Source organism: Gavia stellata, chromosome 5, assembly GCF_030936135.1.
Source record: "Gavia stellata isolate bGavSte3 chromosome 5, bGavSte3.hap2, whole genome shotgun sequence".
NCBI classification, from domain to species: Eukaryota; Metazoa; Chordata; class Aves; order Gaviiformes; family Gaviidae; genus Gavia; species Gavia stellata.
The window spans coordinates 45608550-45631239 of NC_082598.1; the positions used below are offsets into that span (position 1 = coordinate 45608550).

The following is a 22690-nucleotide window of genomic DNA, read 5'->3' on the forward strand; positions in this document are numbered from 1 at the left end:
TGTTGGATTACTCAAGTAGAGGCATTGGACAACCTTGAAGCAGAGTAGAAAAAAGTTGTGTGGACCTGTCAGTCACAGTGTAACTGTGAGGAACCAGATGAGATCAATGTGAAAATGGCAATTGCATTCTACTGACGCATTGCCTTTCAGGAAAAGATAGGGATTAGTTGATACATTGTACTTTTTTTGTTCAAAATCTTGTGTACTGTTTTATTTCATGTGTTTTCAAGGATGAATTCAAGCTGGATCAAATACAGTGATAACTTCGGTAATAAAAAACATGATGGGAGGAACCACAAGAACCTGACTCGGTTCCATTAAGCAGATTGAAGGGTAGGGGAGTTTGCAGAATGACTGTAGCAGCCAGGAGATTTGTCAAACCCTTTCAACATCTAACACATGTTCCTCAACCAATGCAGGAGTGTCTTATTTTTAAACCATTAGTTTTTTTTTAATCTTGGGTATTTCTGAGCCACTTCAGTAAGAGTTCTTTTCTCCCGGTGAGTGTTAATGTTTTTAAATGTCTTCCCAGTAGCTGATACTTACTCTGGCATCACCAGTTTTGTCCTCTTTTATAGTCACCTCTTTTTATGTTACTTCCAACCAGATACTTTTACACAGCTGTCTGTAACCTATTCTGTTGCCCACATCTCCTAACTGTACCTCTAGCTTTTATTTAAATGGGTTTCTTTCATTTTTTTGTTTGCCTTTCTCCCCTTTATTTGAAAGAACGTATCCGGTGACTTTTTGTAGTTAAGAACCAGGGATGCGTGTCAGACTGACATTGCATCTGGAGGAGTTACAAACTCACTCGTTAATACAGTATAACATAGTAGAGCATTCATGGTTCTGGTAGTGGCAAGCTGTAAAAGGTGAAGCCTACTGTCTACTTATATATAATATTACTGCTCTGTAACCAACAATATCCAAAATTTTTTTTTTTTTTGCTTGGTGTTGGTATTAGTAAACTGAATTAATTTCACTTCCAATTTTTCTAAACCTTTAATCTGCTTTTTTTCATTTAAAATTAAATAAACAAAACGTATGAGACTAAACTTCAAAGAATTATCATTGCTCTACAAGGGCAACACGGAGAGAAATCTAGGCATCATCCTAGCAGGTGATACCTCCCAGTGCCATGGCTTCAGACTCTGGCAAAAAAAGTATTTGCTCTCAGAACCAGGTTTATTTCTTTCAGAGAGGAAAGAAGAGATGGTAAATGCATAATTTAGTTCCTGGGCCTATCTTTTCTGTTTCCAAAGGAATGTCATGGAGCCTGGGCTCTGAGGGAGGTGCTGCCCTGTGCACCTGAGAACGCTTTGCACACACCACACCCTTCCTCCCACACCAGTGTTTGCCTCTTCCACCCTGGCTGCAGGCAGTTCATGAGCAAGGGTTTTCAGGGAGTTACCTGTCAAAGATCTCTGCTCCAGGTACTGCTCTGTAGGCTTAGGGCTTTTTGGACTGGGTGGTTCTTTTTTTTTCCCAGTAAGGAGAAAATATATGCAATAGTTTTATCTTTAGAAAATAAGAAAAATTATAATATAACATATATAATATTATTCCTATGAAATTTAAACTATTCATAATTGTGTAATATATATTAAGGTTTTTTACTTCAATGTTTTTCAGTATTTTGAGGGAAAGCAGTGATTCTAGTGCATTTATCAGAGTGCATTTTTTTCATAACTTTTAATAAATACGTAACATCAGTGCGTTGACCAGTTCCAGGTAGGACAACAGTTTCTTAATTTTACAAAATTTTGCATTCGGCTGTTATATTACAATGTAGGCATGTGATAGAATTTGTAAATGGAATATAAAAATACTGTATTCAAGATTGAGAATTATTTAAATAATTCTTTGGGAATTCCTCTGGCAAAATTAGTGTTAACAACTTACATTATTATTGTTATGTATAGCAAGGCTATCATTACTATTAAAAATAAGGCAGTTTTAAAAAAATAAAAATCAGATGAACTGTTAGTGTCAACAAAATAATACGGTAATGCCTCTCTATTTTGATTTCAGAATACCATCTTTGCTAAGGTAGCAAATACTAAGTTTTACGTTTGATAGATGTTCCCTTTTCTAGTGTTGCACTCTAATTAAAAATTATAAACATGTCTGTAATAGTTACTGGCCTTCAGTATACAGGCATCCATAGTAACACTGGAGTTGTCTGAAAAAAGACTTTGAAATCTTGTAGAATTTAAGTTGGTTATCTCAGTTTATCATGTGAAGGTTAGCATTTTTCATAGGGGGCCCTATAACACAAGCTGATTACATGATCATTATTTCATGACTTTCCTAGATTAAGTAGTGTCTTTGGAAAACACAAGTAATTACCCCTTTATAAATGGAGTATCAGAATATTTATCTACCTTTTGAGATCTTTGCATAGTGAATTCAATAAAGAAGCAAAATATTTGTACTATCAGTTGTCTACCAGAAATTTTGAATCATTCAGGAGCCATGCAGGTATATCTCAGGAAGTCTGCATGATAGTGTTACTGAAGAACCATCTCCTGTAACACAGAAGCTGAAATGCTTCTGATGATGCAATATATTTTAAAAACTACAGTAAATAGCACAATATTCAACTTCATTCATACATTTTCTTTTCCTTAGTGTAACAAATTGTGCCAGATAATGCATCTAGTTAGAAAAAAATGAGTCAATCTCATTTGTGCATGTCTGGTGGGCAGTATCACTTGAGTTCTGATTCATAGAACATTCCTTCTGGAAAATAAAAGAATTGGGGTTTTTTTTGGTCTAAATATAAAATTAATATTTTTAATCACACAAAATTGAACAATTGAGTTTAATTGTAGAACACCAAAGCTTTCTTTCCTGAAGATATTGCGATGCCTCTCTGATGCTTGCATTTTTTTTGGGGAAAAAGAAGTGTTAATTACAAAGTATTGTTTTAGTGAGGCTAAAAAGAACCTATAAAGGATCCTCGCTTGCTTATACGTTGCTGCTTTGCTAGAATGGAAAGATTAATGTCTCTCTTATATGACAGTAATTTGGTAATTAAAAGAGAATAGATACATTATGCCTTTTGTAATTTACTTAAAAAAATGAAAGATAAAAAAACCTAGAGATTTTTCATGCCTTAGCAGCTGAGTAGAAAAATTGCTATTTGGATAATCTTCAATTCTTATATAACTCTTTCGTCTAATATGACAAAATCCTTACAAATGTAGAATTTTAATAGGTTGTGTTTAATCGGGCACATCACAAGTGAATAGACAACTCTCTGCTGTTCAGCCCTCTAATCTACAGGCAATTACACAAGAGGGAAGAGTATACAGTGTCATCAAATTAATGTGTATCACTTTTTTTATGTTAGTGTCCAAATGAGTTGTGGGACATAGCAGTGAAGTGGCCTTCTATTAATATTAGAGCTGTTTAGTACACAGATTAGCGGAGAAAGTTTCAAGGTCTGGGCTCCCATCACACATGTCTAAATGTTTTAAAGATTATTTGAAAACTTGAATAATGACGAACTTTTTGTTAACCTGAAACATGAGAATTTTTTTCCCTTGGATTGAAATGAACATGGATGCTCACATAATTTTTTTTTTTTTTTCTGGCTGAATTTGTTCAGTTACTTTGGTTTTAGTTTCTGTTATGGTACAAAGGTAGTTACTGAAGTCATGCATTATTTTTCTTGCAATATGAAATACCAGAGGCAATCAAAAATAGGGGAAGATGTACTTTCCATAGTGTTAAGTTGGAAGGGTTGAGAGTACTTCTCTACTAATATTAATTTTATTTTCTTGGTTTTGCATCAAGTAGATTTGTTCCATAATTGTGTGACAAATGTTTTCTTAAATTAAAAATAAAAATACTTTTCCTTTAAAGGCTGCATACTCTGTATTTACTAGCATATTTGTTCATATACAATTTAAATTCATTAGGATTTTCTTTACTTTTTTTTTTAACTTATAAAATTTATTTTATATTGCAATCAGACTTTTTTTTTAGATGTGTCACATACCATGCCATAAACTGTCTCCATTCTTACAGGATATTAAGTGAGTTTGAATTTGCTGCACTGGTGTTAATTTTAGAAATGCTGGATACTTCTCAAAAGCAATGTTGAAATTTCTCCATGATTCCAACAATAACTATGAAAGTTAAAAAGCAATGTTGTGTTCCTCAAATTTGTCATATTGATTGAATTGTGTCATACACGTGCATCCATGCAGAACATGTGCAACCCCAAACAAAAACCTGTGACACACTTTTGAAACTGCCTCCTCTAAGTTTACTGTTTTATAGACATTTTGCATCGGGGTATTTTAGGTAATACTAAATGAATTAAAAATGGCTTGGCAAGCCTTGTGAAATAGCTTATCAAAACCAGCAATTTCTGCTGTGTTGCACAGTAAATGCAAAAAATAGGCAGCAAACTTTTGTGGATTGAGATAATTCACAATGTTTCAGGTGATGCATTGCATTTACTTCAGGTTTGTCTTTAACTGTTATACAGTATTGTACTCTGTACTTCTACCAGGTGCTGTAGTCCATCCTGGTTGTTGCTTCTGTTCCTTGGCAGACAGAGCAGTTTCGGAGTTGATGTAATAAAGCGCTCTGGTTTTTTTCAGTTTTTCTCCCCCCCCCCCCGTCTCTCTCTCTCTTTTTTTCTGTATTTAGCGAGATTTATTCAAGTACACAACTATTTATTATTCTGGCTCTGAATTTCTGCAGTTGTTGTAAAAAGAATCATGTTTGACCAGAGAAATGTAGTAGAAATTATTTTAACAATGTGTTTTAAAAATGACATTAATCATAGTCCAAACACATTAGTTAATGAATATTCTTCTGAGACTGTAATGGGAGAGATTACGAATGTCAGTTTGACCTGGAAACCATGTTTTCACGAATATCAAGGAAAAAGCCCCATAAAAACTGGCTTACCAGAAAAGAAATCTTACAGCTTAATTTTATATTCCTAATGCAGAATTCACTTTTTTGTCCATTTCAGTCTCAGTCCTGTATGTTTTGTACTCTAAGCTCCATTTGTATTTTTCTTTTCTGAAAATGAACTCATGTGAATGACTCTTATAGCAGTACTGCCACCTTGGTTCAGATGAAGGTGCTGACTACTCTGCTGCATTGGCTTTAACTGTCAAATAACTTCTGGTGGCTGACTTCGGATACACTGTCATGTTTATTACAATCTTACCTCTGAAATTCATTTTCATGTTAAATGCTTCTCTTCTTACAATGTGATACTTGTCAATCAATTTAATTGAAATGTCATGCTGACCTTTATTTGAAATACTTTGAACTTCCTGTGGTTGTTGGAAGTTCTTTTTACTTTGATTCCAGTTAAAATCCTTAAATTACCAGTGTACAAAAACTGCATGCTAATTAACCTTATGAAACTGCCTGCTAATTAATCTTACAAACAATACATCTTTTGCAGAGGTAGTTCAGCTGAGTCTGCCTGAAGATCAAAAACTAAGCACCACTGCAGCAACAGTGGGACAAAGTGCTGTCTTAAGTTGTGCAATCCAGGGAACTCTGAGACCTCCCATCATCTGGAAGAGGAACAATGTCATTCTGAATAGCTTAGATTTGGAAGATATCAATGTAAGTAAGAGAAAGCTGTATTTAACAGCTTAATATCAAAACTTTTCATAAAGAATGGAGAAGTGATATGTAACAAGCTCCACACTCCTGGTGTTTCAAAGAAAAGAAGTGGAAATGATGTGCCTGCCGAGCTCAGTCTGTTTTTATTTTGCTGTGTATTCAAACCCTTGTTGTGAAATATAGAGAAAACATGTTTCACAGACCAGTCATTTAAAAGAATAAATATAGCAATAAAAACACATGAGGACAAAATTGCAGCCCAAAACACAGTCAGCATTATACATTCAGGATTGTACAGTCTTCAAACATCTAAAAGAAAAAAGAAATCTGTGAAATGAACATTTTAAGAAACGCATAGTGACTTAGTATGAACAGATTATAATAATAACCTTATCTTCTAATAATTCAATAAAAAAGTATTTTTTCCAAAATAAGTATTTTACTGCAAAATTGGTTGTTTTGCTCATTCCTCCAAATATTCAGCAGTGTATATGGTACTTCTCAAAGAATCACCAGTGAATATTGGTGTAACTTAGAAATCTTTTTTTTAGGAAGGCAAATATTTGCCACCTAACTTTGCCATGACCTCAAAATATGGAGCAAAATAGAAAATAAGAAACATAATTACATCTTCTGACAAAACTCTAAAAATAAGCTTTCAGCTGTATTTTGCTTGCGTGTGGGTATGCCTACTTTGGTTTGGCCATTTTATATTAGCAAAATTATAAATGTGAACAAACTGTTACATCAGGAGTTGTGCTTGCTCTCTGACTCGAGTGAGTCCGAAATCACTGGAACTGTTACATATGCGGACTATCATCACAATCAAATGTCTAGTTTCTTCATTCTGATTTAATTTTCTTATGAATGCTTTTATTTCTAAGATGGCAATTGTACTCGCGTATCACCTTTGTTTTGTTTGCTGTTTTTACATTAGTTCTGTTTGCAAATTGAGCTTCCTTACAGTGGTGCTTTGTAAAATATGGGGCAGTTTGAAAGCTCATCTTGCTGGAATGGTAGTTTTAAGTCACTTGAGAGACTTAGGGTAAAACAAGCATCCTCTGAAAAGTTCTCAGCTAAATAATTGTTGCTTTTGTTGGCTTGGTATTAATCATGACTGATGTTCAAAAGTGTCTTGCCCACGTTCACAAGCTCCTTTCTGCAGTATTTGTTAGCTTTCTGTAAAGATTCATGATGCTCATAAATAATGATTTGGAGTTCTTACTAATCACCTCTAAGTATAATACATGGCATGAGCTGTAGATAGAAACAGGACCATGCATCTGGACACAAATAAAAGGGAAATGACGAACGGAAATAACGACGCTAACAGCTCAGTTTTGAACTGAAAGGTTCCATTGACTGATTTGCAGATGTGAAAAGAGCAAGTGTTTTCAAAGCCTGATACATACATTTTGAGTATGAAAATGGAAAAAAAAACACCCCCAAAAAAACCTACAAACACCCCCCCCCAAAAAAAAAACCAAAAACCCAGATAATCTTCTTGTGCTGGGTGCGGGTACCCAGGTGTTGACAGCGGGGGCTTCAGGGGTGGCCTCTGAGGGAAGAGGCCAAGGCCTGCCCTGTGCCAGACACAACCAGTTCCAGCCGGTTCCAACGGACACACCCACCGCAGGGCACAGCTGTGGCCCTCAGCCGCACTCGTGGCACTTCTTCAAAAAAGGGCATAAAACGTCAGAGAAAGAGAGGAGTAGTGAACAAAAAGAGCGAGAAACAGCAGAGGGAAGTCCAAGGCTGAAGGAGCAGGAGGTGCCCCGTGGCGGAGCAGATATCCGCAGCAGGCACACTGGAGCAGTTGTGTCTCAAAGGACTTCAGCCCATGGAGGGTCCTGGTTGGAGCAGATGAAAAGGGTGAGGAAAAAAGGAGACGCAAAGAGACACTGCTGTGTACTGGCTGTACCCCTGCAACTTTCTGCACCAGTCGGGCAGAGAGTAAAGGAGTTGGGAGTGAAGGAGTGAAATTGAGCCTGGGGAAGGAGGGGAGGAAAGCTGTTGTTTTAATCATGTATGTCTTTTTGTTTCCCACCACCCAAATTAGTAATTACTTATTTATTTTACTTGGCAATAAATTAAGCTAAATTTCCCAAGGTTGGGTCTGTTTCACCCACCATGGTAATTAGTGAGCAATCTCCCTGTCTTTATCTCAACCCATGATCTTTGCTCATTCATGTTCCTCTTATTTTCTCCCCCAGTCCTGCTGTGGGGGTGGGGAGGAATGAATAAGTGAGCAGCTGGGTGGGAGTTTGGCTATTAGCCAGGGCCAGCCTGGCACATTTCTGAAGTACTTATCACAGCTGGAGGAGAGTTGAGTATGGAATCTTTGAAGACTCATGGGATGCCCAATCTGAAGTCAGATTGCAGTGGTGATCAGATGTTCAAAGCAAAGTTGAAATTTCTAGAATTGGCCAGATTTGTTTACATTTAATAAGAGAGGAGGAATGTGTGATGTTATACTGGATTGACAACCCACAAACATAAAAAGAAAGGTCTGCAAAGTGTTACCTGAGTCCCGGGATCATGTCTGTGTATGCATTTTGTGTACAGGTACAGTAAGAACTGTAAAGGGAGTAAAAGATTCCAGTGACAGGAAGTCTGACGATGAATATGTTCATAATTTATTTTTTAGCTTAAGAAAAACGTGAACAAACTGGAACGCTTGGAAGTCTTTTTAAGCAAAAATTATGTTATAGCTTAGTCCTTTAATATTAACAACTTAGTTATGATTGAAATATAGGAGGAGAATGACAGATCCAATATCCATGGGGTGAGGCACTAAAATTAAAAGCACTCAAATAGATACAGTTGATATTCATCTAATATGTCTTTGTAGATAAACTAACAAAGGGTGGAAGAAACAGTTAATGGAATCTGGATACAAAAAAAAAAAAAAGAGTGGGCATAAAGACATTGAGTTAAATTGGTCCCCAGAGTCTCTTTTCTTCAAAATTTATTTTACATGTTTCACTGTTTGCACTGATTTGATCCCCCTATATTTATTTCTAGATCTTCCCTTGGTTTGTTTCTTTTTTTTTCCTTCCATATTTCTTTGGTCATTCCATACCTTTCTGAACCTTGTTCATCATATATTTCCTGTTTGGTTCCTACCGCTTCGCATGTGCTTAAAGGTTGTTATGTAGCCGTAATTTAGTATCCATTCAGGCAACGTAATAAAAATAAAACCTTGGGGAAAAGAAAAATAATTGGGCAAAAAAGAGTGGTGTTTTATATTTCACTATGGAAAATGAATTTAGTACTTAAATAAATATTAACTTCAAAGGAACAAATGGAGAGGGAAACATAGTGTGCTCCAGTTTATGTCGTAATTTAACCACCAAAGAATGTGTTGTACTTATTCAGGCAATTTTAAACATTCAAAACCCCTAAGTCCTTGTATAATTTAAGATGTCCCCGGAGGCAATGTATTCTAGGCTTTACTATGGCTATATTATAAACTATAATCATGTTTGCCTAACTCCGGGAATTATTAATTTACTCAGTTATACAAGAACCACATCCGTGGATCTCCAGACTAATAATGCTGTGTAAATAGTAGTACACTTTCTGAAAAAACATGACAAGCGCTGACCTGGGAAGATAGATAAATATTTTTTTTCAGCAAAATGCATCAGAGATCATCATAACTGGAAGTCAGCACATACATAGGAAACCAGTCAGACTAAGCAGTAGTGACAATGTGATTTTGTAAATTATAGCATGTGGTCATACTTAGAGATTAAGTTTTTGCACTATGCAGTACTCAGTATGAGTTAAGCTATTTTCTTCAGGGAGGGATAAACTCAGAACAATATCATGTCCTAGTGTTTTGCCAACTGAAAAAACGCTACCAGAAGCGGCAAAAGAGTCCAAATCTAAACTCAAATTGTGACTGTTGAATATCTGTTTTGTTGAAAAATAGTCTACTCCTCTACTGAAAGTATACAGGATATGTGTCTAAGGCTGTCAACTATGGAGTGGCTAAGAGCCAGTCTTAAATAATGAATAGTGTTATATACTCTAAGACATTTTAAACAAATGTTAAGAAATACTGTTTGATTTTCAAAGGATGATAATGAAAATTGTATTTAAGTAGCACATTTAAAAAATGTTAAAATAACATAGAGAATGCTATGAAGTGTGTGGTCAGATATTAATAACGTTACTGATAATATCCAGTTGGTAATTTTAGAAGTCCTTAGTACTCTTCAACTCTTCTTATGGTACTTACGATTACTATTTGGGGAAGTAATGCATCTTGCTACTGATCTTTCTCTTACTGAAACTGATGGGAGTCAGGGATAATCAGCATCCATCTGAATGAAATAATGAAAAATTGTATGCCTCTGCAAATTCTACTTAACTTAAATTGTAATATAATTATGCTGTGACTCACTACAGAATTGATATCACAGGACATTTTGCTGATATTTTAGTACATATCTGGAAAGGCTTTTTTTCCTGCTGTTATCCTGCATCTTAAATTTCTTATCTGTCTTTCCACTCAGCTCTTTGAATATGTTTTGTCTAACCTATTATTCATTATAGAAAAGAATTCTCACTTATGGAAAATTTAAAAATAGCAGATTTTTTTCCCAAATTCAATACATACTACTTTTTTTTATGTTAGTTCATTCACTTTTTCAACAGTTTTTACATCTCATTTTACTTTATTCTTTTTCTAACCTTTTCCTTCAGTTTTGCCTTCAGTTTCTTCCCTATACTTGTCAGCATTTGCACTTTTCTTACAAAATATCTGCCCTTTATTCTTACATTTATACAAGTTCTACTTAGATGACTTGTCTACATGTAAAGTTTAATATCTGCTAACGTACTCAAATTAGTGACTTTTAAAAACAGTGTGGTTCAACTTCTATTTTTTGATAAAAGCTCACAATATCTTTCTTTAGCCTACCTTCATGGGAAGCATGTAATATTTCAATTTTGGGGTTTTTGAAGTTAGGTATAGATCATCTTTCTCTCAAAACTTCTGATTTGTTCACCTTGTCAAAATTAATTTACAGATTACAATGTTCACTTTTTTTGGTATCATTCAACAGTCTGCATTCTCTTATTGATATATTTTTGCCTCCTCCCCACCCCCCCACCAAAACCCACAAACCCAAAACACTGTAACAGAGATGCCATTAAAAGCTAATGTCCTCTGAAAGAACATGCTCCCTTCCATTCTGGAGAGTTCTGCTCAGCAACTGATGGCAGAAATGTTTTCAGATTGTCCAAAATGCTAAGCATATTTCCTAGAAAGGATTCCTGATATCTGCACTCTTCTTTCCAACTTGTCATCCTTTTTTGCCCTTTTTTTATTCTTAAGAAAATTCTCAGGAGAACCTCATGAATTATTCCCTTTCACGTTGTCTTCTCCCATGGGATGGTATGGACCTACATACAAATGTCTCTTTATGCATGGTTAAATCATTCTTAGTACGACACAGTTATGACTTTAAGGCAATGGCCATAAATATAAATGCTCTGTCTGCCAAGAGGTTTTTTTTTTTTTTTTCTGTGTGTTTGTATTTATGACAGAATCCCAGGAGAACCATAAATGTCAGGGAAATATGCCTCAGTCTTTTTTTCCTGCGCCCCGAAGACAACAACTCTTAAAAGTAAAAAATCTCAAAAAATTTTATTAGGAAATAAACTAGAGGACTTAAATTTAAAGAAAGTGGGGATTAATAGGCAAAACAGAATAGAAATTCAAAATTCATATGAACAGTTTTCTTCTTCATCCAGTGTCCTATAAGAGGGAATGCCTGCTTCCAGGGTTGGCTTCAGTGAATTCAATGACTTTCTGGATTGCTGCAGCAAGCTCTGTGTGGTCTTGCTTCATTCCTCAGAAGGGTTTCATCCTCCCTGAAGCTCTGCCATTGCTCCTGTGATCTTGCGGAGTCCTGCTGTGACTCTCTCACCCCTGTGTAAGGGAAACTGTAGGGGTCCTATGACATGAAGGGAACACAAGAATCGCCTTCCCTTCAGAGATGATGCTTCTAATTGATTCCTTTTTGGAAGACAATAACTCATAATCCAACAATGAACAAATCAAACCAGCCAGTCATAGTACCGTAGTCAAAAAGCTACCAATCTTGTTCAATACAAAAACAGGTTCCTGACCAGCTTATTTTCAACTTTGCTTAGTATATAATAGTTAAATTGCAATACAGCAATTGCACTGTTGTATCTTCTATGTGGTCCAGCAGTATTCTGTGCGTGTTACAACCAGGATATATGAAGTTCACTTTAACAGCCCAGTTGCAGGTTTTCCTTGTAGGTTACACTTATGACTCCTCTTAAACCCATCTGTTACATCTCTCTCATACCTTTTCTACTGAATTTTTTAATAAAGTGGTTGGATTTGATTAACAGTGACTTGTCAAAGTCAGCATGTTTCTATTTTTATCTGTATTGAATTGCCCTTTATCTGTTACACAGTCTTTCTTTTAAGTAGGATGTATTGTTAACTTTTATCTTCTATTTCATGGGTCAAATACCAATTTTTTTTCTCTATTCCGTCTTAAAAGTAAAGTGAAAGTAGTTCTAGTCAAAGATGCCAATTAGCTTTATCAAATTTCTAATGCTTTTTTATTTACTTACAGATATGCCAAAAGTATTTAGTCTTGATCACCAGTGCAGCCATCTCATTCAGTTCTCTTCCATCCTTTATTTTTCTCTTCCCTTTCTTGGAATCTGATTTTGAGTCCTAATTAATTCTTTAGCAGTGGTATAAATCACACAACAGGGAAACTTTGGATACATGTAAGACTTGCAAGATTTGGCATATTTTATTTGTTTTGAATATTGAAGCTATTTTAATATTTATTTTAGTGATGGCATGAGGAATGCTACTTTCAACTGTACATCATGTTTTCATGACACCATAAAGACGAGTGTAAAGCGGAGTCCCCCAGGGCTCAGTTTTGGGACCAGTCTTATTTAATATATTTAACGATGATCTGGATGAGGGGATTGAGTGCACCCTCAGTAAGTTTGCAGATGACACCAAGTTGGGAGGGGGTGTTGATCTGCTCGAGGGTAGGAGGGCTCTGCAGAGGGATCTGGACAGGCTGGATCGATGGGCCCAGGCCAATTGGATGAAGTTCAACAAGGTCAAGTGCCGGGTCCTGCACTTGGGTCACAACAACCCCATACAATACTACAGGCTTGGGGATGAGTGCCTGGAAAGCTGCATGACAGAAAAGGACCTGGGGGTGCTGGTTGGCAGCCGGCTGAATAAGAGCCAGCAGTGTGCCCAGGTGGCCAAGAAGGCCAACGGCATCCTGGCCTGTATCAGAAACAGTGTGGCCAGCAGGAGTAGGGAGGTGATTGTGGCCCCGTACTGGGCGCTGGTGAGGCCGCAACTCGAATGCTGTGTTCAGTTTTGGGCCCCTCACTACAAGAAGGACATTGAGGTGCTGGAGTGTGTCCAGTCCAGAGAAGGGCAACGAAGCTGGTGAGGGTCTGGAGCACAAGTCTGATGAGGACCAGCTGAGGGAACTGGGGTTGTTTAGCCTGGAGAAGAGGAGGCTGAGGGGGGAGACCTTATCGCTCTCTACAACTACCTGAAAGGTTGCAGAGAGGTGGGTGTTGGTCTCTTCTCCCAAGTGACTAGCGAAAGGACAAGAGGAAATGGCCTCAATCTGCAGCAAGGGAGGTTTAGGCTGGATATTAGGAAAAATTTCTTTACTGAGAGAGTGGTGAGACACTGGAATAAGCTGCCCAGAGAGGTGGTTGAGTCACCCTCCCTGGAGGTGTTCAAGGAACGTGTGGATGAGGCATTGTGGTGTTGGGTTGATGGTTGGACTTGATCTTACAGGTCTTTTCCAACCTTAATGATTTTGTGATTCTGTGTGAGCTGAAATATATGAATACCAGAGGTGTTCAAAACATTGTTATGCTTGTTCTGCATAGACATTGCAGCTGATTCTGTCTAGTTTTATTGGGGATCCAGAATATATCAGTGACACTTTTCTTAGACATTTAGAAATTTCTAAAAATAAACTTAGAATGTAAAGACAGCAAATAACAACTTACTTGGTTTGCATTAACATTATTTTTGGTATTTTACAGTATAGTTATATCCACCCCTGCTTGTTCTATTTTTAAGTTTTCTATAGGAAATACTAATTAGCAGATTCTGTAGAAACACAGAAATATTTTAAGGAAGGTACAGAGCTAGTGATTTCATTTATATTAATGTTTTCCCTTCATCAAGCTGTCTTTAAATACATTTTGATTTTTTTACCATATTATTCATCCAAACATTGTTTATGATTGTCCTACTGCTACAGTAACTTCTACTCCTTTTTTCAGAGACACTAGAGCTTCTATCACACCTACCTTTCTTTTCACTCTTGCCCGTCTTCCCTGTATTTTAAAATCAGTGGAAAGCTATTTGATCTATCATGTTATAATCTGACTTCAGAATTTTTGTAAGCATCTTTTTACATTACCATAGCATCTTTCTCCCCCAACCCTTTCTTTTCAGTTCAAACTCACTGTTTTCTCTGTTCTTTTCTATATATGTATATATATATAGATGCAGGTTATGTCTGCGCTCTATATCTGATGCTAGAAAATTCAGCTTGTGCTTTTAATTTCTGTTTAGTGCATGAAAAAATTGCAGTTTGATATTTTTGTACAGTTATAGACTTACTCTTCTCATTTTTGTTGTGCAGTATACATTCCCTCAGCTGGATGAAAACCAGCATCATTTCTGAATGCTTTTATTACTAGTTACATATTTATTTTTCCAACTTTTCTGGGTCATTTTGCAGTACTTTTGGTCTCCTATTAGACTTAATGTTTTCCACAGCTTTGATAAGAATTGTGCAAGTGAGTTTTACTGGATGCAAAAAAAGTACTAAGTTTTTCAGGTATTATTTTAGAAAAGAAATCTCAAAAGAGCAACCTGGACTAGGCTACAGCTTGCAGAAAAGGTCAGTCCTTCTTAAAAGCATGAGAAATATGCTTTGTTAATAATGACCTCCTGTAGCTCACAGCCCTGACTTTCAAATCATTGCTATAGTACATTAAATAGGAGGACCACATCACAAGTAACAAAAGTGTTTTGATATCCAAGAGTCTGTGTCACCGAACAGAGAAGCACAATTGCTTAAACACCAAAAAAAAACCCAACCCTTTCTGCCCCTCCCTCCCAAGCATCCCAGGAGAAAGAATTAAGATAGATAGGACATAATTAGCTATTGGGAATTTGGCTCAACTGGCATTTGTAATATTTTAAAAAACAATAATAATTAAAAAAACGTCCTCCAGATGTGTACCAAGGTATTGATTCAGTACTGACTCAAAAAGAAAATTGCCACTCACCTGTAAAATCAGCAATACTGCTACTTGCAAAAGTGACATGAAGCAAATTGCTTAGCCAGACCAAGCCTGCTTAATTTGTGAGCTCTGACAGGTTTACAACAGAAGATGGTATGTCTGCCATGCTTTTCAAATGATGACATTTAAGATTTCTCTGAATCAAACTGCTCAGTGATCTATCTACCCATACTCCCATTACCATATATCCATTCATATCTAAATTTTATTGATGATCTACTTTAGTACAGACCGGTTTCTCTTTCATCACCCAAAGTTCTGTGCCATATGTAAATGTTATCACCTTCCTGTGTATTCTTCCTTTTTTTGTCATTTTTATACCATTTTTATAGAGCCATCTTGATAATCTAGAGCTCCTTTTTTCAAAAGCTTGCATTCAGAACTTTTTCTGTTTGGATATAAGTAACCTGTGTCTCCATTGCCAAAGCGTTTTCATTATAATATACTATTATCAACATATAGATATAATACGTTATTTCATCATTATATATTATTACAGAGAGGAGATAAAATAAACTAAAAGTTTTCCTAAATTTAGTATGAATTATGGCAATGCCTTTATCTGTCAGTACTTTTCATGGTTCCTGTAGTTCTGCCTGATTTTTTTGTGTAGGTTTTTATTTCTGGTTCACATCTATATAGCTAAAATGCTGAATTTTAACTGTAGTATATTTTACAGGGTTTTAATATTTTTATTTGTTTACATTTACCATGATTAATACTGCGACAAATTTAGATGTTGTGATCATGAAAACCTTGAAACATTGGAAACATTGTGAACAATTGCTCAATAAAGCAATGGTGCTCTTTCTCTGTCTGTCATCTGGCCATGCTTCACCTCTGAGCTCAAGAAAGAGTCTTGAGTATGGTCATCTCTGCAGTCTCCTTCTGGCTATTCTCAGCTGGGCTCCTTTTGCCTTTTGTTATGTTTGCTGCTCTGTCTTCTCCTGACTCTCATTTTCGCAATGCTTTACAGGTAATAAGATTAATACAACCATACATTTTTACACAGTCTTTGGAACATCTGTACAATAATGACATATTTTGATGGTTACTTGCCTGAGTTGGACTTGTTATATCTGGAGGTGAAAGCTTCCATTTTCTATTTTCTACATTCCAAAACATTCTGCCAAGCCCTGATAGAGAATCAACTTTTTAGTCTTTCTTGCTCTTCACAGGTTTACTTTTTTCTTTGAAGCTCACTCTGGGCTCCATCTAGTCTGATAAAGAATGTAGAAGCTGTGTTCTTCCAAGGGGGTGGGAATTACAAAAAGAAAAATGCATTTGCGCATTGGGTAACAGATGTGCCAATGATGTCCATCTAATTCTCCTTTCATGTATGCCTGGCTATTGTAGCACTTAAAACTCCAACCAGAAGTAGAGAAGTTGAAACAGTGTTCCTAAATATTATTTATTTTGGTTTGGTATAAGAATTTATCCTACCCTAGAGTAAGGAAAATTCAGGCGAATTTACAGACGATCACTGAATCTGCATTCTTTATTACACTTTTATGGGTAAAATGAGATAGAAGTGACTGAATTTTTGACAGTTACCCAAAAATGCGTTTTTGTTTTGCTGATGATTAACATTTTTCTTCTAGAACTTTCTAAGGAAAATATTGCAATGTTTTCTAATGTTAAGTCTTTTCATACAGATATTTAATTGAACACTTAAACAAAAAAAAAAAAAATTCTTAACCTAAAATAAAATGCAGAGTATCTTAGTAAAAGAAAACATTCTTGTCCATTCTCATCTTGAAGTAGGTTATCTTTTCTGGTTTAAAATCAGATTTGAGTGTCCATTTATTCTTAAGAATTTTGATAACAGCAGTAGTTACGCATTTCATTTCAAATTGTCCTGTTTCTTAATTGGGATGAGACTATATCTTCTTTTGTAGAGTATGTGCTCCTTCCAGGCAAAAATCTGTATTTGCAGACCTTTTTATGTTAATGAGAAATAAAATGGAATTGCCATACTCTCTGGCACAGTAAAATATCAATGCCATACCACTTTTGTCTACAAGATGTTTTAAATTTTGTGCCGCAATTTGGCAAATGTTAGCAATTCTGTGAAGTTCCTGCTATTGTCACTTACAGTTAATGAAAGATGAAGAAGAGAATGCTCCAGGGAGACCTTATAGGCCTTCTTCAGGTACTGGAAGGGTGCTACAAGAAAGCTGGAGAGGGACTTTTTACAAGGGCATGTAGTGATAGGACAAGGGGTAGCGGCTTTAAGCTGAAAGAGGGTAGATTTAGATTAGATATTAGGAAGAAATTTTTCACCATGAGGGTGGTGAGGCACTGGAACAGGTTGCCCAGAGAAGTTGTGTTCAAGGCCAGGTTGGATGGGGCTTTGAGCAACCTGGTCTGGTGGAAGGTGTGCCTACCCATGGCAGGGGGTTGGAACTAGATGATCTTTAATGTCCCTTCCCACCCAAACCGTTCTATGATTCTATGACTGAAATCCTGTTTTGCCTTCATGTTTTTGACATAATATACATTAGCTTTAACATCAGACAAGAAATTCATTCATGAAAAAGACTTTAAAGTTTAAGTTGTGAGTGTTAAAAGATTAACATTTTAAATTATAGTAAAAGGAAGGCAAGGGAAAAAAAAGCCACCTTTTCTTCCACCCTTCTGTATTAAAGGTCTTATTTCTGACATGGATTCTGTGATCAGTTAGCAACTATTGATGATAGGGTTGTAATTACAGTAAAATATTATTGAAACCAAGGGTTAGCTAGAGGAATCAGCAATAGAAAAAGAACTTCTGTACATTTCACTTTTCCAAAGTAAGACTGTGCTGTATATAAGAAAAATTTGTATGATGGTATTTCAGTAATACAGTTACATATGGTGATAGTAGCATAGAAGCTTTCCAATGAATAGTGCTGTCCCATTGTTTAATATAAAAACATAGAACAAAGGTGAAAAAAGAAGGTATAGTATATATAGCTTAATGGTTCATAAAGGACTTGTACTTCTAATGAATTTTTGGGTCCATTACAGAAAGCAGGAATTAAAAAAGCAAAAATTAAATACAGAAGTAAAATATAAACAATAATGGTGTACTGAGAAGTAAAATTATTTTGGTAGATCACATAGAAACTTGAAGTCTGTTAACAAAGAGCTGTTGTTGCAACAAAAGAGGTTTACTTATTATGATTGGCACAGCAGCAGTAAAATTGAAGAGTGGATGTCTCACAGAAGAGAGAACCTGTTACTCAATTCAAACAGAGCACAAGAATATGATCATGACTCAGTGTGATACTCTGATTTGCATATAAATCTTTTATATAAGTGTTTTGTTTAACTGGAGATTATGGTCTTATTTTCAACTTGCATTTGAAAGTACTTGTGTTTGATTTTTTTTAAACTGTTATAATGCATAGGAAACACACATACCGCAGGCAGTTTACTTCAAAAATAATCCACAGTTTACAAAGAATTTTACAAGTAGCAGGATATGGTAAACTTTATACATATAACAGATGATAATGAGTTGCTAAATATCAGCAAGATTTCTTTACTTCATTAATAACAGCGAGAAAATATTAATGACCACTATTCACAATACCTTTAGAAAATGGGGAATTTCCATCCTCATTTCTGTGACTTGAAGACAGACTAGATCTAACAGGAAGACATGTACTGGAAGATTTTGTTAGTTCAGCATTATGCTATTGTATTTGTATATGAACAACCATCAAAATATATGATACCTGTAGGCTTATTAACTTTCTGCATAACATCTTGGCTTCATATTATTAAAAGAACAGAAGTCATACTTGGTACAGCTCTAGAAAATAAGTTTGTCAGTACCACCACATGCTGAAACTTTTTTTTTTTGACAACTTTCTGAACACTGTCATTTATCTTGTTTTGTACCAAGATCTTCTTGCAGTAGCTTACAGTCTACCTGATCAGAAACCATGACCAGAGGATACAAAGGATGTCACTAAGTGTCATCACAATTCATTTATGTAGGGGCGGGGGGGAAATTGTTCCTAGATAACTAGTTTCAGTGGTTACAGTGAAAGTCTTGAGCTTGCTGCCGATGACACTGAACTGTCTTTTCTTTCATTGACATCAAGGAATTGATCTTGCTTAGTAAAGCTTTCTTGTGATAAAAGTTTAGACTGATGAATATGTAATGTTGTATTAGTGGTTTGAGCAAAGGCAATGTGTGTGTGATGCTTGCAGATACGTAAGATTGGTATTAAGTGTAAATTGTCTCAGCTTTCAGGTTTTTATTAGTGTAATTCAGTCTTTGCTTGTTGTACTCCAGCTCATACTAAGTGCTTAGTTCAGATTGACTGGAATTTGCTATTTGCTTAAAAGGCTCTAAGAAAAATATTTTTGTGAGTATTGAGTGTGTCAGTCGGGGCTAGACCCTTGTTAAGTGAACCTTCTGTGCTAGCATTCAAGCTCTCAATATTTTGATTTTATAAGCAAAGAGTAAAGGATAGCAGTGGACAGATGTCACTCACTTTGTTGTATGTATTCAGGTATATACTTTAAAAAAACCCTTTTGTATAGGAATTCAGTTAAAAATCTTTCTAAGCATGTATGTGCCAATTTTTAGTATAAGATACTTGATAACAAACTGACAGAAATGACAGAAATGTATTAATAATCCAAGTAATGTGTGTGACTGGCCCTATTTTCTCTCTACTGTTGTCTGGAGATCATACATTAATGCTGCATATGAAATGAGAGATCATCTTAAAGAAAACTGTTCAAGTTACAATATGCTTTTTTTTTACCTTGTAACCTAAGAATAACCTGAAGTGAGACATTCTGATTTTCAAATTCAGGTTTGAAGGTACTAGGTCTATTTTTTCCTTTTTTCTCCATATCTCCTCTTCAGCTACCACACAGTAGGAGATTCCCTACCAATCTCTATGTTTTTTGGTTTAGGTAGTTTTGTCTGCAAGATATTTGAAAGCTGTATGTGTTTGACAAGGTATTTTATTACCTGTTGGTTGGTTTATTGCATGTGTACGGTACAGGGTGGTTTGTAATAAAACAAAATTTATCCTGCAGAGCTTTTGCAGAATGCATAAGGCTTGAAGACACTCTACCTACCTGTCTGTCTCACTCCTGGATGGTTCAGAAATGCATTGGATGGTCTGGGTGAAAACTGGATGAAAATTTTAGTAATATGAAAGTATAAAGGGTTATTTCTGTATCGATGGTAGATTCTCTTGAGTTTGTAAAGAAATATTCTGAGAAAATTGTTTCTGTGAAATAAAAAGCGAGTTCTGTTACTTTAAGATGAGCACAGTTCAGGAATAAAAGATATGAATTATTGACAACATAAGAAAAGGTGTTTGTGCTCATGAAACTAAAACTGAAACCCAGTATTTTATGCAATAGGAAGATCAAAAACTCCAATAAACTGTATAAATTAGAAATAAAAGTGCTTATAAGCTAAGTGATTGAAAATAAGTTCAATCTTATCCCAGTTTGATTATGAAGAATTGATATTTCAGGAAAATTTAGGAAGTATTCAGTGATTTCTTTACACTCTTCCTACGAATAAAATGTGTTTAAAGAAATAAAGTAGAAATGGGGTGTTCTTGCCAAGCTCATTACACAAATCTGACCCTAAATTGACGCACCTTAGAATATAAATTGTGTCAAAACTTCTGCTTCTTTGGGGCCTGCTAGGACTTAGATATCACTTTGGAATGTGATCTGATGGAAGTAAACTGCATAGTGCAAAGCTAGTTTCTTTTTGCAAATCTAGCTTGGAATGTAATAATAAATACATCTATAATTAAAGCCGGTTTAAAAAAAAAAAAGAACAGTTTGGGGGAATTGTAATAAACTCTGGTAATTGGGTAATTATTATAAATTCATGTCACTGGTTGTGATGTTAAATTGAAAAATATATGAGAAACGAATGTCAAATAGCTTTATCCTATTAAATCTGATTATATAACAATTTGTTTTGTTAAAAAGGATTAGAAGTTAAATGGCATGTGAGTCATTCTGAAGATCTCTGTGTTACGTGAACAATAAAAAAGACAGCTGTATCAGAGCATGCTGAAATTTTCATTTAAAATAAGCTGTATCTACTCAGTTGGAGATTTTGAATGTCTAAATAAATTACCAGTCATTATTGCAGATTCATAGCAAGATAGCATAAAGTTACAGAGTTTTTTGGGAAGTAAAGAATTAGTGATGTTTTACGGCTAGCCTCAAGAGCTCTAGTACTTTGGCAAAACTGTCACTTTTGTCTAGTTCATATCTCCTGTATACAAGATCCAAATTCTCTTTACCTGACTATGTACAAAATGAAGTTGTTATTCTCACTGGTGATCTAGGAATGAGGGGTTTTATGGCACTTCTCTGTCTGGTCCCTCTGCAGGTTCTTAGGAAACTTGTAACATTATTAGGTTTTAAAATAGCAAAACCAATTTTTAATCCACTGATATAGTTTGAAAAGCACAAAGCTGTTGCATATTTTCCGTAGAATAATGGATGTTACCATTTATTAGATGTTACTATTTCCTCATGAAGTGAAACTGCAGGCCTTTACTGTATTCAAGAGAATAAAGGAAAAATATATCTCTACTTATTTAAGTAGGTACAGTGTTATTCTATTAATTTATAGTCAAAGGAAATTATCTTTTTCTTAGATTTGCTAAATATAGACAAATCCTGTTCAATTCAACTAGTGGTCAGGGCTCATGCATTACAAATTCAGGAAGAGATAATAGAGGGTGATCCAGTCTGCATTGACCATTTGTAAGACAAGCTTGGGAAGAACTGCGTGAAGACTTCCTCAAAATCTGAGATTTACTTAGATGTTCTGAATTACTTACTTCATGGTCACCTTTTTCCCCATTGGCAGTAGAGAGATGCTAGTGAGGCTACCTTGCTGTGCTGAAAAATTTTTTGCAGTCTCCCCAGTGACAAGAAGCTGAGGGACCAATGAAATACTTAAAATGTCTAACTAACTAGGATGTTTGTTTCCATGGTCAGCAGAGAGAGGTAGACAGTAACTCAAAGCACTGAGCAAAGATGAATCCACTGAACTGTCCCATGAAAGGATTTTGCTACCTTTAGCTTTCTCAACTGACTGTAAAAGCAGCTTAGGAATTAATTTATCTTGACTAAGGTTAGCCTGCATAAATAATCACAAACTGTTGTCTGGTGTTACATTCTTCAGAATAGAGTTTCTTTTAAGATCCTGCTACTTTGTACTGTGTATACTATACTACTGCTTACTGTATTACACTGTGTTCTTTCTTTCTTTAAGCTTTGACTTGATTTACAATGTTCTGTCAGGCTGGTTCTTCAACCAGTGGATTTACAGTAGGTTCATGATTTGTTCTTATTGCAGCTGTAAAATACAAGATTGAGGGAAGGTATGCAAAATTTGTGCTTAGGAAGTTTAGCTTTTGTTTTCCCTTTTGAGCTATAAGGAAAACTTACAAAAACTTGGATTTGTGCCAAATGCAATTATTCTCATATTTCTTTATAGAATTTAATTTCTTCCTGACATGCAATAACAAACCGCAGAGTTGCATTGCTCTGCCAACATGAACAGGGAAACTGATTACTTGGAAAGTAGGAGTTGTAAAATTGACATTAGCATGAAAAGCCTGAGCTCAATTTATCTGGCAAACCAAGTATACAGCAATAATTATTTATAAAAACGTTTCCAGTTAACCTTCAAAAGGTTATCTACTCTCTGTGT

At 35.5% G+C, this 22690-nt stretch overlaps 1 protein-coding gene across 3 annotated transcripts in view; it reads left to right on the plus strand.

The window, feature by feature from the left end:
* FSTL5 (follistatin like 5) overlaps positions 1-22690 on the plus strand; it is a 300770-nt gene that overhangs the window by 190480 nt on the left and 87600 nt on the right. For all 3 annotated transcript variants that reach the window (XM_059817815.1, XM_059817816.1, XM_059817817.1), the window contains exon 6: positions 5441-5607. In XM_059817815.1, coding sequence (XP_059673798.1) covers positions 5441-5607 — 167 coding nt within the window. The remainder of the gene's footprint in view (positions 1-5440; positions 5608-22690) is intronic.